At 39.2% G+C, this 16222-nt stretch overlaps 1 protein-coding gene across 3 annotated transcripts in view; it reads right to left on the reverse strand.

The window, feature by feature from the left end:
* Positions 1-226: 226 nt before the first annotated feature.
* The window catches only part of KCNK2 (potassium two pore domain channel subfamily K member 2), a 233126-nt gene continuing 217130 nt past the window's right edge, over positions 227-16222 (reverse strand). For all 3 annotated transcript variants that reach the window (XM_069544947.1, XM_069544948.1, XM_069544946.1), the window contains exon 7: positions 227-2490. In XM_069544947.1, the coding sequence (XP_069401048.1) occupies positions 2173-2490 (318 nt within the window). In that variant the 3' untranslated portion in view covers positions 227-2172. The remainder of the gene's footprint in view (positions 2491-16222) is intronic.

Raw genomic sequence — 16222 nt, forward strand, 5'->3', positions numbered from 1 at the left:
TCATATTTCAAAAGTGAAATTTCAGGGTTAATTTTTTGATTAACAGCCACTAAGAAGAACATTTGCATGTGTTTAACAAGGGTGGAAATACTGCATCAAAAATATTTCTTGAATACTGTGAACAAAGGAGCCACAAAAACTCAGCATGGACTGTGACATCCTGGAGTTCTGCACAGCCAGGATCAGATCCAAACCCTCAGTAGCAAGCAGGAGACTCAGAAGATGCTGACTTTAATTACAAACTTTATTTGTCAACACAATTCACAGTTTATACATGGTGCAATCCACCATATGAACTTTCAGAATAGTTATCGAGGAAATGGGTGTAGCTTTCCTTCTAAAAGAGCCTGATTTTCCAAAATTTTGGTTAGAATTCTTAAGTTTATAAAAGTACCATCAACAAGTTAGCTGAATATTTACATTTCTAGCTTAAATTTTGAAAAATAAGCATCTGTTAAATGTTCCTTTTTTTTTAAGATCCTGGATTTATTTTTTAAGACCCTAATATGAATGCCACTTATTCAAATACTCCCACCCCCAAGAATAAAAGTCATGTTTTGCAATTATATTTAGGGAAATCATTTTCTTTCTGTGTTTTAAAAATTTTATTTACAATGTACAGCAGATCTATGTATGAAAATAAAAGAAAGAGGAGCGATCTACTAGGTGCCTTTACTGAATTTCTTCTGAATCCTGAAAACCTCCAAAGAGTTGCAGGATATAAAATTAAACTAAAGAGGATTAACAGCCTTTTCTATCTTAAAAAAAAAAATGCTCTCAAGATTTAAATTGTGCTATAACAGCTTTTTCTCTAATGTCAGAGATGAATTATGCCTGCAATCTGCATTTTTCCATGTGCAAAATCACAGTGATCCAGTTTCAGCTTCTGCTCTCACACTCAGCCACAACTCCAGAGGTACACCCACAGAAGGCGAGGGCCATGCCCAGCTCTGCCTACGCATCCCCTCCCCTCACCGGGCACAAGTTACCCAGGGAAAGAAAACCATATAAGCCTTTCATACATCAGAAAACAGATAGATGCTGGCAGTATAATGTTTATTAGTAAATGCTTATAACACATTGTTTGGCTCTCTTCATGTCATCTGAGTGGCAATTCACACCAATTGTCTAAATTCATCTTCAATAATATCCATTTTAACAGTTTTCTTTTGTCAGATCACTTATGGATATATATAGATAGATTTTCTTCTTCCACCTTTAAAAAAATGTGTGTATATATATGTATATATGTATATATATATACATATATATATATATATACATATACATACATAGTTAGTAATAAATGATAAATTTTAAATACTGCCAGGAAAAGAAGGGACTGTTTGGGAGCAGTCAATTTTACTGGCCTGGTAATTACACTGTATACATGTACCATTGGTACCCGAGTCAAATAAATACTCAGAGGGGCCATCTTTGCACCTCATTTCTCTGCAGTGCCTATAACGCAAGGGTTTCTGAGTGTTGCTTCAGTGTCCATTTAATTTGGCCTCTATTCCTTCTTCGGGTATCATCACTTGGGTCATTTTACACACTTGTTTCCAGCAAGGTATGGTATTCAAACGGGAGTTGTGGGGAAAAGGACTGTGGAGTTGAGCCTAGGGGTGGGGCAGGGAAGGAGAAACCACACTTAGCTAGAGAGGTTCTGTTTCTTCATAAGATAAGGCACTGACAGAAAATTTCTTAGGTAAAAGGCTGCATAAGAATTTCTTGCCATTTACAAAAAGAAATGTTGTCATCCATAAATGGTCCATATCTAGGCTCAGTTAGGTAGACCCTGAAAAGTAAGGACTGATCCCTCAAAGCTACATTATTACCAGAAACAATTATAATTCATTCTGAGGCCTTATGGCACGTTAGGAAAAGGGAGCAAAACAGTCTGGGCACAAAAAAGGCATCAGACATCGCTTGTTTTTCTCCACTTGTCAAAGAAAGTGGACTGTTCAACAAGCATCATCAAAAAAAAAAAAAAAAATAGTGCTGGCTCAGAATTCCAAATTCTCTTGATGGCAGATGACCATGATGGGTGTATCTATTTTTTCCCCCCTTTGGAGCTCATGCACAATTTTAAAAATGCTACCAGCAACAGTCATAAAGAGCATATAGAAGTCCTCACCTAATTGCTATGCCTGAGGCTCTTCAAAGAGAGGGCTACTTAATGTTCTCAATAACAGCGATTTCCTCACCCGCACAGTGTGGTGTCAGTCCGTTCAAATAGATACTTTCTGTTTTCAGTAAGGAAGGCAGGACATCCCTCTCGCTGGCCAGGTGGTTCACGGACAGGGTCCTCCTACAGGGAGTCAGCTCCTGATTGTGGTTTCCAGCCAGTTCTGCAGAGAGCTTCCGCTTAATGGAGGTGGCGCGCTGGAACTTGTCATAAATCTCCACGCTCAGCCGCCTCCTGGTTTCCTTGAATTCAGCCGTGACGTTGGCCGTCCACTCAGCAGCATGGGCTCTGAACTCTCCCACCTGGAACACGCATGCAGAGAAAAGACAGACATACCAACAGGACAGTCAACATTCTGTGTGCTTTATCCTCTGATCATTGTATTTGGAAGCTTTGAAAAGGAGGTTGTAGCTTTTTGTAATAGGAGCCATCTGAGAATTGAGGTCACTGTGCAATTTGTGAAGAGCAAGATTCTATTTTATATAGATACGACTCTAAAAATGAATCTATGAGCTTAAACTCTATTAACCAAATTATATGAGAGGTACTAGATGTCCTTGTTTCTGGAGATGAGTCCTGTCACTGATGCTATAAAAAGGCAATCTCTAACTTTTTAAAATTCTGTGAGTTTTTTTTTTAATTTGTAATTTTAAGAAGTATTTGAATGTGAAGAAGTCAGGAAGACATAGGAGAAGCAGCAAGACAGAAACGTGAACCCAGGTGACTTGGTTCTTATAGCAGCGATGCTATTTGCTCTGGATGTAAACACAGATTTTAGAAACCAGAAATGGTGAGTGCAAGAACTCTGAATTCAACCCCATACTTGTCATTTAGGAATCCTCTGTTTACTAAATAAGCAACAAAATGTTTTGTCTCTGCTTCCAGGGAAAGCAAATAGAAAAGGACTGACAAATTTATTGTGAGGCCCATTTGGAGAATTTCCAAGAAATAGTTCCTCAATGAATGTTTATGGAATTAATTAATGTAACCTGTCTGAGCTCCCATTTCATCAGTTGTAGAACTGAAGAAGGAATTCATAGGGCCTGGACTCCATCTTAGGCCTGTTCATGTTGACCATGCTCGGCCACCTTTCCAATGGACTCTGAACTCTGTGTTTAGTGCCTATGAAAACAACAACAGAAGGATAAGACCCCCTCCAGACAGGAGAACCTTGAAGAGCATATCTAGGTTACTCATTGCCTAACAGAAAACATACACTAATCACCCTTTCCTCCAGACAGGCCATAAATTTTTCTGTATCTATCCGAGTGTAACCTCGGGCTTATTGATTATTGGCCAATTGTTTGACTGTTTGAGCACATGAGCACATAGCACGTGAATGCTGGGGTTACTGGGATTGCATTTTCCTTGGTTTATGTAAGTCTCAAGGAATTTGGGGTGGTGAGTTCAGACACGTGCACATGGGGTATAAAAGATTCTCACACATGCTGGTCGGGGTCCTTGGCTAAGAGGAGACTCTGCCTTGGGCCCGCCAGTGTAATAAACTGCACTCCACTGTCTGCATTGTCCTTCTGAGTGAGTTTGTTTCCTGGAACGCGTGGCTATAACAGAACAGGCATCTTTATAGCATATTCCTAACAAGATGGTTGGACTAATGTAGTTCAACTGCAATGTAGCCTTTGTTTGAAGGTTAAAGAAAAAAACATTGCCAAGTCCTAACCATGTGGCCCTAAAGAATCTGCCTACAATGCAAGAGACTGGGGTTTGATCCCTGGGTTGGGAAGATGCCCTGGAGGAGGGCATGGCAACCCACTCCAGTATTCCAGCCTAGAGAATCCCATGGACAGAGGAGCCTGGTGGGCTACAGTCCATGGGGTCGCGAAGAGTTAGACACAACCGAGCGATTAACACTTTCCCTTTCAAGCATGTGCACAATAATGTTCTCTCTGACCTCTTTAAAATGATTCTGTACTTTAGTGACCTAAAACAGAACAATGACCAATCCCATGATAAACTTTTTCTAAATCAACAAGAATTCAGTCATCAAGAAGACTTCCTAGAATAATCTCCTAAGGTGGACAAGTCCCCCATCCATCATTGGTAGCACTGCTGCTTTGGGGGCCCACTTCACTCACTTTTTAAATGATGTGGGCACCTCCTGACCTGGCAAGTGAATAACTACAGCTTTGTTTGGTCTTGTGTTACCTCTGTTGCTTTTTGTTTTAAATTTTGATATGGGAAACATAATTGACAGTTTCTGCTATAGTTTGAATTCCTAAAAATTCATATATTGAAATCCTAACTCCACAGGTGATTGTCTCAGGAGGTGGGCCGTTTGGGAAGTGCTTAAGTCTTAAAGTGATGCCCTCATGAATGAGAGCAGCATTCTTACAAAAGAGAATCTAGAAAAATCCCTTACCCCTTCCACCATGTGAGGACATAGCAAGAAGGTTCTGGCTCCAAACCAGGAAGAGAGTCCTTTATCATGCTGACACTATGATTTTGAATCTCCAGAACTGTGAGAAATACATGTTGTTTATAAGATCCCCAGTGTGTGGTATTTTGTTATAGCAGCCTGATGGAACTAAGTGAGGTTCTAAATATTTACACTGAAAGTCATAGATATGTGTGTGGGTTGTGGGATGGGGAGGGGGTGTTACACAAGATGGAACTGTTCAAATATCCTTGGAAGGTGGCACATAGCAGATCAATTCTTCTGCATCCACCCATAATTACATACATGCATGCATTTCATGATCTACTTTTTATTTTTAAAAAGTCCACTTTCTACTTATATTGTCCTAACAAGGAATAATTGCTTGTTTTCCAGATCTGGTTTTGGGAAAAAGCAAAAATGGAAAAATGAGAAGTTCGTGGCACACATAATTCGCAAGATCAAGCATTCCTTAATCACTGAGGCATCTTAGAGGGAATCTACAGGAAAAGAAGTGCTAATTTTATAAGAATTCAGCCTGAAGATTCTTACTCTTCCCATAAGGGACTGTGCGTGACTGCACTTAGCTCCAAAAACAATTATTGAAAGTTTAATTCTGCTTTGGGGAAACTCTCTGGTTAGGCAGTTATCGATCAGTGGTTAGAAATGCTGAATCACTCCAAACACACTTATAAATAAACCCTCCAACTGTTTATATTCTTCTTCTGTTTGCCCAGCTGTCTTTTTTATTAGACTAAGCATTTTTGAGTCTAGGGTCTATACTATATTCATTGGTGTATATAACACATCTAGTGTCTGGAACAGAAAAAGCACTCAGTAGAAATTTGATGAATTGCACTGAATTAATAAGTAAACACTATTCATAAAGTTTTGAAATAAATATCTTTAATGTAAAAAAAGTTAAGAGATTCAGTTGTTTCTCTATCAGTTTTGATTTAATTTTAAAGACTTAAAATTGCCGTATGCTTATAGAGAGAACCTGATTAATATGGTCTTGAACAAAACAGTTATCATTGTCCAACATATCATTAAATTCTCCTAGTTTACATTACAAATAGATAATCTCAAGCAGTGTGAAATTTGCTGTTTAAAATAAAACAATTGCTATTGATGAAAAACTAAACATTCCATATGACTTTTATTCCCATCTTACCAATGATTTTATTAAAAAGGAATTAACCTTTTCTATTTGAGAATTCATAATTTTCTAAGTGTAAAAAGAAAAAATACTAATATACTGTTTTCTATTATGAGCTTATATTAATAGTATGGTTCATATTATAAAGAAAAGAGCTAAGAGTCTAATATTTGTTTAAATAAATGTTTGTGAAAAGTGTAAGAATTAACTACTGTATTCAATTTCTTCCCATAAATGACTGGTTAACTAGAAATAATCACTTTCTTAGAGGACATCCATCTGAGTAAGCCCCTAAATCATGCCTCAAGTCTGGAGGCACTGTCAAAACTGATGGACCTAAAATTAGGTCTATTCTGTTTTTGAAATTAATTTTTATTGGTGAATCGTGATTTACAATGTTGTGTTAATTTCTGCCGTACAGCATAGTGAATCAGTTATACCTATACATATATCCATTGCTTTTTAGATTCCTTTCCTGTATGTCATTACAGAGTATTGAGTAGAGTTCCCTGAGCTATATGGTAGGCCCTTATTAGTTATCTATGTTATATACAGTGGTGTGTATATGTCCATCCCAATCTCCCAATTTAGAGGGAGGGATACATTTGGAGTTTGGGATGAGCAGATACACACTACTATATATAAAATAGATAACCAACATGGACCTACTATATAGCACAGGGAACATTACTCAATATTTTGTAATAAGTTATAAGGGAAAAAATCTGAAAAAGAATAGATATGTGTATATGTATGATGGAATCACTTTGCTGTACACCTGAAATAAAAGCAACATTGTAAATCAACTATACTTCAATAAAAATCCTCTTATTGTTAATAATAGATTTTATGTATCTAAAATGCAGGTGTTAATACTTTTATTTGCTAATTTTCTACCTCCTACAACTAGGATGTAAGTTCTATGTATATCCCAGCACCTAGGATAGTACCTGGTATGTGGCTGACTTCTAAGAAATACCTGTTAAATGAATGAGTATATGGCCCCCAAATTCATGTTCTCTGTCATCTCGCAGCTGAATGATAACTAGAGCCATAGGATAGCATGCATACCACCACTGGTCCTTCTTCTCTGTTCTAACCTCATTCCTCCTCCCTTTTGGTGACCATTAATATTTTTGCAAAAATGGTCTTATATTAAACATACCGTTTTGCAAATGGATTTTTTTCACATAGCCAATTTTAGTCTTTTCTTTTTTCCTATGAGTAGTCATTATACTACCTCATGGAGAAGGACATGGCAACCCACTCTGACTACAGCCCATGGGGTCACAAAGAGTTGGACACGACTAAGCGACTAACACACACACACACACACACACACACACACACACACACCACCTCATCGTTTATACTAGCTTCCTACTGAAGCGACTTAGCAGCAGCAGCAGCAGCATTCCACAGGATGATGAATGTGGCATGCCCCTGTTGATGAATAAGGGTTTGTTTTTCATTTGTCTTTTTTTGCTATAGAAAATAATACTTCAGTGAATATTCTTATACCCATATCTTGGTTAATGTGATCAAGTATTACTGGAAGTGGAAAAACTGTGTCAAAAGACACATATATTTTCAGACTTTGAGGATGCTGAAATTTCCATCTAATCCCTACTCTCTTCAGACTCAAGGTTCCCAGTCACCCCACTATTTCCTCTTTTTGCACACTGAGGTAACCTCTGTCTTTTCACAGCAAAAAACACACCAGATCATGGAACCTGCGTAGAAACTCTTTTCGAGATTTTAATCATCTCTATCGTGACTGGAAATTTAATTGGTCATAAAAAATTGACTGAAAAGTGAAAGCTTTCCTTAACTTCATCTGATTTTTCTCCAGAAGCAGGTTTCTTGAAGTCACCATGATCACTCAGGTTGCACTGACGACACACAGCTTTCTGCAGAGCAAGGTGCTTCCACAAATTAGTGATTCCTGCAAATTAGTAAAAGCCTAAATACAAGTAAAGCTCAGACTTGTCTGAGTTCATAACTCTTTAATTCCTCATCTTTAATTGCACTCAATCTCTGGCAGACGCTGGTAGAATACTGCTTCTAGAGACAATGTTGTGTTTTTTTCCCCCTAATTTTTCTGGAGTTCCCAGGGGTGGAAATGCCATCTCTGGAGGTCATAAGGGCTGCAGCTGGAAATATCATCAAACAGGGATAGGAGGGGTTAGCAAGAGGGGAGAAGAAGCCTCCAGTTCCAGCTCTGTCACTTAGCTGGGTGCCTGCAGCCGAGCAATTTAACCTTTTTTGAGTTTCAGATTCCTTATCTATAAAATAAGGTTATAATAATCTATTTCTCAGGAGAAACAAACAGTGTGTGTGTGCATGTGTGTGTATGTGTGTGGGTGTCTGTGTTCTTACAACATAAAGAACTGCACAGTTAGTGATTATGATGATAACACTGGGTAATGATGATATGGTTTGCTAAGGGCACTTAAACAGCTTAAAGAAAAGTACTAGATACAGAATAAATGATACAGAATTGAAAAACAATGAGACATTTTCCCCTGGAATATAATTCGCAGGTTCTAAGCACTCAGGGGCAGCATGGTCCAAGTTCTGTGCTACAGAAGGACCAACCCAGAGTTCTGGAGATCTTTAAGGCATGAGGTGCTTGAGAATGGAGACATACATAAAAATTCAATTGGCCAATCATCCCAGTCAGAGACACTGAATGAGATATTTCATCACTCAAATGAATGTCAAGGCAAGAGATTGTTTGTGTTGGCCTTATCCTCATTATTACAACTAAACAAATACTGTAAAATATAATAGTGAATTTATTGTATCACTCAATAAACATGTATAAGTCATAATAAAATGGACTCTCATTATTAATATAGGTCCATGTGGTGGGAAGGAGTAAATTTTTTATGCACAGATAAGAGCCCACTATGTGCTGGGCATTGTTCTTTTGAAAAATATGAACTTATTTAATATTTACAACTCTGTGGGGAAGATTTTTATTGTTTCACAGAAGAAGTTGAGGCTAGAAAGGTTAAAAAACTTTAGACATGCAATGAATATGCCAGGATTCAAATTTGGAGGTCTAACTCCAGCATATTGTTTTGCCTCACCAGGAAAATCTTGTTAATTCTAAAGGATAAACATCTTTGGGAGGAGTGCAAGGCAAATTCACATTATGTGGAAATCCACCCTAGAGCAGGTTATTATGGTGAGGATCTACCACCATAATTTCCTAAAGATATTGAAAAGAATGAAAATTTCTTCATTAAAAAATGCACTAGGAGCACTTACCAGTTCAATAATGAGATCTATTTCCTCTCTATTGTGCCCTTATTTTTCTGCTTTTGCTATTCTTCACGATACTAGACAAGGAACACAGCAATTCAAACTCAAAGCAAAAAAAAAGAAAAAGAAAGAAAAGAAAGGAGAGTCTCTCAAAAACAAAACTAAGGCCACCAACATAGTTACTTATTCCCATCTGTCTAAAACATTCCTGACCTGAGAGAACTGTCTATACCAATGAATTCATTATTCATAAAATAGCACATCGTATCCTAAAGAACAGATTCATATTTTTAAATGATGATAAAATTATACGTTCCAACTCTGAAGGTGCTCTTTTGATTTCAAAGACGTTAAAAAATAAGGTCCAGAGATCAGTACGTTTATATAAGTAAATTTTTCCTCCATTGAAATGTTAATGCTTATGGATAATTACAATGAATCCTTATGCATTAAAGCATGCTTGTTTCATCAGGTCTTTAGAAAAATTGTTCAAGAACTTATTCAAATACTGAAGTATGTCATCTCCCTAAAACTAAGCAAATCTACAAACAATAAGAACAAAGCTAAAGACTCCAACAAGAGCAGAAATAGCTCCTAGGGGATTGCCTGCAGCTCATGCACGTGACTCAAAGAAGAGATCTTCCTCTGTATTCCATGTATTCTTAACATTCACTTAATTCTCACAGCCCGGCAATCTGAAAATGGAGTGCTACAAAAGGTCGCTTGCCTTCTAAACGCTACTGGAAACGCTCTCATCCTTGTGACTAAATGGAGTTGCACCATTCTCTGTCCTTGTTTTGCCTGGTCTTTGTAGCAAAAAAAGGCATTGGTGAAGACTCCGTCCCTCCCAGTCAGTCTTTGCTCTTAATTTCCAAATCAGTACATTTTCATGTTTTTCTTTTCTTTTTTTAAAACCATTCAGGTTAATTCTCTATCAACCTAGAGGGATCATTTCCTTTCACCCTCCTCTACCTTTGTACCTTAGGCTTGTATTCTTCTCATTTCCCCTGGATAACCATATTCTTCCAGTCATGCCCATTAAAATCTATTTACTGACAACTCTCAAATACGTATTTCTAGATCAAGTCTCCCTACTGAATTCTGTATCTGTAAAACTGACTGCTTATGAAACAGCTTCAGTTTAGATGGACCCCAGGCATCTCAAATACAGCACACTCCCAAATGAAATCCTTTAACTTCTTAAACCTGTTCTTACTTAATTTCTTATCACAGTGAATAGCACCATTAACCAGCAAGTTTCCTAAATGGAACTTCAGTGCTAATCCTTTATTCTTCCTCTCACCCAATCAACACCAAATCAACCCAAAGTTTTGCTGGTTTACCTCTTTCTAACTATTCCATGTACTTCTCTCTGTTCCCACTACTAACACTATTTATCCATCATTTTGTCTCATCTATATTATTTCAGCAGCTTCCTAACAAGTTTTGCTGACCTAAGTCTATCTCCCAAATGTGTATTCTTCACACAGCAGCCAGAGTGCCCCTTAATAAACACAAATCAATCAACTATTTCCCCTGCATAAACCGTACAGTTGACATTCATTTCACTTAGTCCAAATTCCTTCAGTTCAGTTCAGTTCAGTTCAGTTGCTCAGTCGTGTCCGACTCTTTGCGACCCCATGAATCGCAGCACGCCAGGCCTCCCTGTTCATCACCATCTCCCGGAGTTCACTCAGACTCACGTCCATTGAGTCCATGATGCCATCCAGCCATCTCATCCTGGGTCGTCCCCTTCTCCTCCTGCCCCCAATCCCTCCCAGCATCAGAGTCTTTTCCAATGAGTCAACTCTTCTCATGAGGTGGCCGAAGTACTGGAGTTTCAGCTTCAGCATCATTCCTTCCAAAGAAATTCCAGGGTTGATCTCCTTCAGAATGGACTGATTGGATCTCCTTCCAGTCCAGGGTACTCTCAAGAGTCTTCTCCAACACCACAGTTCAAAAGCATCAATTCTTTGGTGCTCAGCCTTCTTCACAGCCCAACTCTCACATCCATACATGACCACACACCACAGTTCAAAAGCATCAATTCTTCGGCGCTCAGCCTTCTTCACAGTCCAACTCTCACATCCATACATGACCACAGGAAAAACCATAGCCTTGACTAGACGGACCTTAGTCATCTTGACTAGATGGCAAAGTAATGTCTCTGCTTTTGAATATGCTATCTAGGTTGGTCATAACTTTTCTTCCAAGGAGTAAGCGTCTTTTAATTTCATGGCTGCAGTCACCATCTGCAGTGATTCTGGAGCCCCCAAAAGTAAAGTCTGACACTGTTTCCACTGTTTCCCCATCTATTTCCCATGAAGTGATGGGACCAGATGCCATGATCTTCGTTTTCTGAATGTTGAGCTTTAGGCCAACTTTTTCTCTCTCCTCTTTCACTTTCATCAAGAGGCTTTTTAGTTCCTCTTCACTTTCTGCCATAAGGGTGGTGTCATCTGCATAGCTGAGGTTATCAAATTCCTTAAAGTGGCTCATATGTTTCAAGGCTTACCTACTGTTCCAGCTCAATCCTCACTTTCAACCCTCTCAGAAGTCTACTCCTGGGGCCATTCTGAACATTTGTTTTTTAATTTTTATTGAATTTGTTATAATACTGCTTATTTGTTTGTTTGTTTGTTTTGCTGTTAGCAGTGAGGCATTTGGGATCTTAGCCCCCTGCTCAGGGATTGAAGCCACACTCTCCGCATTGGAAGGCAAAGTCTCACCTACTGGACCACCAGGGAAGTCTCTGAACATTTCTTTCATTTACTCAAACATACCACTCTTTGTCTTTCATTCATTCATTACTTACTATTTTCTCTATCCAGAATGCTGATTCCCAGTCTTTCCCTGGGACAGTTTCTACTCATCCTAAATTAGACATCTTTATGGGGCCATTCTCTGATTCTCTAGACATCAGATCACTTGATATCTGTATCTACATAAGCCTGTACTTCTGTACTTCCCTGACATTACCCTCATCACAACTTATTACAGCTACAAGTTTAAATGCTCTTTTGGCTTCATGTCCATGGAAATCTTCAGGCAAGAATACTGGAGTGAGTTGCAGCTTCTTTACTGCCTGAGCCACCAGGGAGGCTCTTTCATGGTAATAGAGAGGTTTTGTCTGCCATGTACTATTCAGTATTCTCAGAACCTGGAGGAGTATACATGTGGAAGTTCAATAAGCATTTGTTAGACAAATGAATATCAATAACCTCAGATAAACAGATGACACCACCCTATGGCAGAAAGCAACGAGGAACTAAAGAGTCTCTTGATGAAAGTGAAAGAGGAGAGTGGAAAAGCTGGCTTAAAACTCAACATTCAAAAAGCTAAGATCATAGCATCTGGTCCCATCATTTCATGGCAAATAGATGGGGAAACACTGGAAACAGTGAGAGACTTTATTTTCTTGGGTTCCAAAATCACTGCAGATGGTGACTTCAGTCATGAAATCAGAAGATGCTTGCTCCTTGGGAGAAAAGCTATGACAAACCTAGATAGCATATTAAAAAGCAGAGACATTACTTTGCCAACAAAGGTCCATCTAGTCAAAGCTATGGTTTTTCCAGTGGTCATGTATGGATGTGAGAGGTGGACCATAAAGAAAGCTGAGCACCAAAGAATTGATGTTTTTGAACTGTGGTGTTAGAGAAGATTCTTGCGAGTTGCTTGGACTGCAAAGAGATCAAACCAGTGCATCCTAAAGGAAATTAGTCCTGAATACTCACTGGAAGGACTGATACTAAAGCTGAAGCTCTAATACTTTGGCCACCTGATGCAAAGAACTGACTCAATGGCAAAGATCCTGATGCTGGGAAGGATTGAAGGCAAAAGGAGAAGGGGGCGACAGAAGACAAGATGGTTGGATGGCATCACCAACTCAAAGGACATGAGTTTGAGCAAGCTCCAGGAGTTGGTAAAGGACAGGGAGGCCTGGCATGCTGCGGTCCATGGAGATGCCAAGAGTCGGGCATGACTGAGCAACTGAACTGAACTGAGACGAATGAATGACAATCAATCATGGTTTGAATATACACTCCAGTGAAAGAGTCTGCTTCTTAGTGACAGTACTGGGATAATCTTGTTTACCTCAGAAGGGAGACATGGCCAGGTTTATTTGAAGTAAAGGTTCAAAGCATATTTCCCCAAAGTTTTTAGTCTTTGGAGAGCTTCCTCAGCATTCTAAGAAGCCTATGATGCTGCCAATGTCTTCTTTCACAGTGAAGAACATCATGCTTCTTGTACGGATCCTCCCTTAAATCAATCTTCCTTTCCTTTCCCTTCTCCTTGTGCGTGCATGGTCAGCCAGGTCCAGCTCTTTGTGACCCCACCAGGCTTCCCTGCCCAAGGAATTTTCTAGTCAACAATACTGGAGTGGGTTGTCATTTCCTTCTCCTTGGGATCTTCCCAACATAGGGATTGGATCCATGTCTCTTGCATCTCCTAGTGCCGGCAGGCAGATTCTTTACCACCAGCGCCACCTGTGAAGAACTTCCCTTCTCCTTGTGTGTTAGTCACTCACTTGTGTCCGATTCTTTGCAACTCCTTGGATTGTAGCTCACCAGGCTCTTCTGAGCATGGTATTCTCCAGGCAAAGATACTGGAGTGGGTTGCCATTTCCTTCTCCAGGCCCTCTCCTTCAGTTCAGTTCAGTCACTCAGTCGCGTTCAGTTCTTTGCGACCCCATGAATCACAGCACGCCAGGCCTCCCTGTCCATCACCAACTCCCAGAGTTCACTCAAACTCATGTCCATCGAGTCGGTGATGCCATCCAGCCATCTCATCCTTTGTCGTTCCCTTCTCCTCCTGCCCCCAATCCCTCCCAGCATCAGGGTCTTTTCCAATGAGTCAACTCTTCACATGAGGTGGCCAAAGTATTGGAGTTTCAGCTTCAGCATAAGTCCTTCCAATGAACACCCAGGACTGATCTCCTTTAGGATGGACTGGTTGGATCTCCTTGCAGTCCAAGGGACTCTCAAGAGTCTTCTCCAATACCACAGTTCAAAAGCATCAATTCTTCAGCGCTCAGCTTTCTTCACATTCCAACTCTCACATCCATACATGACCACTGGAAAAACCATAGCCTTGACTAGATGGACCTTTGTTGGCAAAGTAATGTCTCTGCTTTTCAATATGCTATCTAGGTTGGTTATAACTTTCCTTCCAAGGAGTAAGTATCTTTCAATTTCATGGCTGCAGTCATCATCTCCAGTGATTTTGGAGTCCCCCCAAATAAAGTCTGACACTGTTTCCACTGTTTCCCCATCTATCTGCCATGAAGTGAAGGGACCAGATGCCATGATCTTCGTTTTCTGAATGTTGAGCTTTCAGCCAACTTTTTCACTCTCCTCTTTCACTGTCATCAAGAGGCTTTTTAGTTCCTCTTCACTTTCTGCCATAAGGGTGGTGTCATCTGCATATCTGAGGTTATTGATATTTCTCCTGGCAATCTTGATTCCAGCTTGTGCTTCTTCCAGCCCAGCGTTTCTCATGATGTACTCTGCATAGAAGTTAAATAAGCAAGGTGACAATATACAGCCTTGACATACTCCTTTTCCTATTTGGAACCAGTCTGTTGTTCCATGTCCAGTTCTAACTGTTGCTTCCTGACCTGCATACAGATTTCTCAAGAGGCAGGTCATGTGGTCTGGTATTCCCATCTCTTTTAGAATTTTCCACAGTTTATTGTGATCCACACAGTCAAAGGCTTTGGCATAGTCAATAAAGCAGAAATAGATGTTTTTCTGGAACTCTCTTGCTTTTTCTATGATCCAGTGGATGTTGGCAATTTGCTCTCTGGTTCCTCTGCCTTTCCTAAAACCAGCTTCAACATCTGGAGGTTCACAGTTCAGGTATTGCTGAAGCCTGGCTTAGAGAATTTTGAGCCCTTCTCCTTACTGGCTCCTTAATCTTTCCTATTGTTCTTATCACTCTGCATAATAATACCTTAATAGATTTATCCTGGATCCTGGGCTTCCCTATCCTCAAGGGAAGAATCACTAACATCTTCTTTACTAACTAGCAATCCTTATGAAGCATCTAGGGCTTTCTTTGACAGGAAGTCTTAATGCTACTTTGACTCTTGATAAGCAGTAAACCTGTGAAACTCCTCAAATTTAGAATAATTCTAACCTTAATCATTTATTTACATTAACTCTCTAGTTCACTATGACCCTCAGAATCACCCCAAACTCCACCATCTTGAACAAATCTTTAGCCCTCTGTACCTTTCCCTTATATCGGAAAGCCTTATATCGGAAAGTGTTCTCTGCGTCAGCTTTTCACCAGAATTATAACTACCCACTTTGCCTAACTATTTACTAGCTTTGAATTTCTACGATCCTCTTTATAGAGATTTGGGTTTTGATCATTAATAGATGAGTAATAATAAAAATTTGCTAATATTCTAAAGTACCCATTTCCAAAGATGAGTATCTCAGCAATTATTTGCACGCAGCTACTTCTGAGTAGAAACTGGTGGCATGATTTGGAAAGCTGGTAGCGGCAACTCTGCCGGTCCTCTGTGATAAGATAATTCAGATTTTCCTTCTTTAAAGTCCCTCCCAACAATCATTTTCCTTGCATCACTCCATCCCCATTATCACTTCATGTACAAGAACATTTTTTTTTTCAGAGCTACAATCTTTTCTAAAAGATTTTTCCCTGGAGATCTTACCCTGCCTTACCCATATTTTCTGTTCTAATTGGCTTTACTTTTTCTTCCTATGTGCACTCAATTAACTATGAATAATAATCACTCATTATAGGCAAGCTAATCCCTCTTATGGAGTCATAACTGGATGGGGAAATTTTTTCTGAAATGTTGGAAGGTTTTTGTAAAGTTTTCACAATTACCCACAGCCAACTCAAATATTGGATAATACTTTAGCCTCAAGTTTTCTTTAAAAAAAAAAATTCTACTTACAGGCAGAACTGATCAGAGTAGCATGAATAGAAAACCTTTTCCCTGAGGATATAAAGCAAAGCTGAACATTTAGTATTTAACAGCCATTAAATAACATCCTTCGCCAGACATAACACTAAGAGGTTTTTCTTGTCTTTGACCAATGTTTTCTCCTGACCCTTTGGACAGTGGATTTTAATTTACTCCTCTCAGTAATCAGAAACTTATCTACCTTAATGACTTGAGGAAAGTTAAATATTACAAGCAAGTAGCTGAGTTGAAATCATCCCTCTGGTT

The sequence above is a fragment of the Ovis canadensis genome, chromosome 12 (genome assembly GCF_042477335.2).
Source record: "Ovis canadensis isolate MfBH-ARS-UI-01 breed Bighorn chromosome 12, ARS-UI_OviCan_v2, whole genome shotgun sequence".
Lineage (NCBI taxonomy): Eukaryota > Metazoa > Chordata > Mammalia > Artiodactyla > Bovidae > Ovis > Ovis canadensis.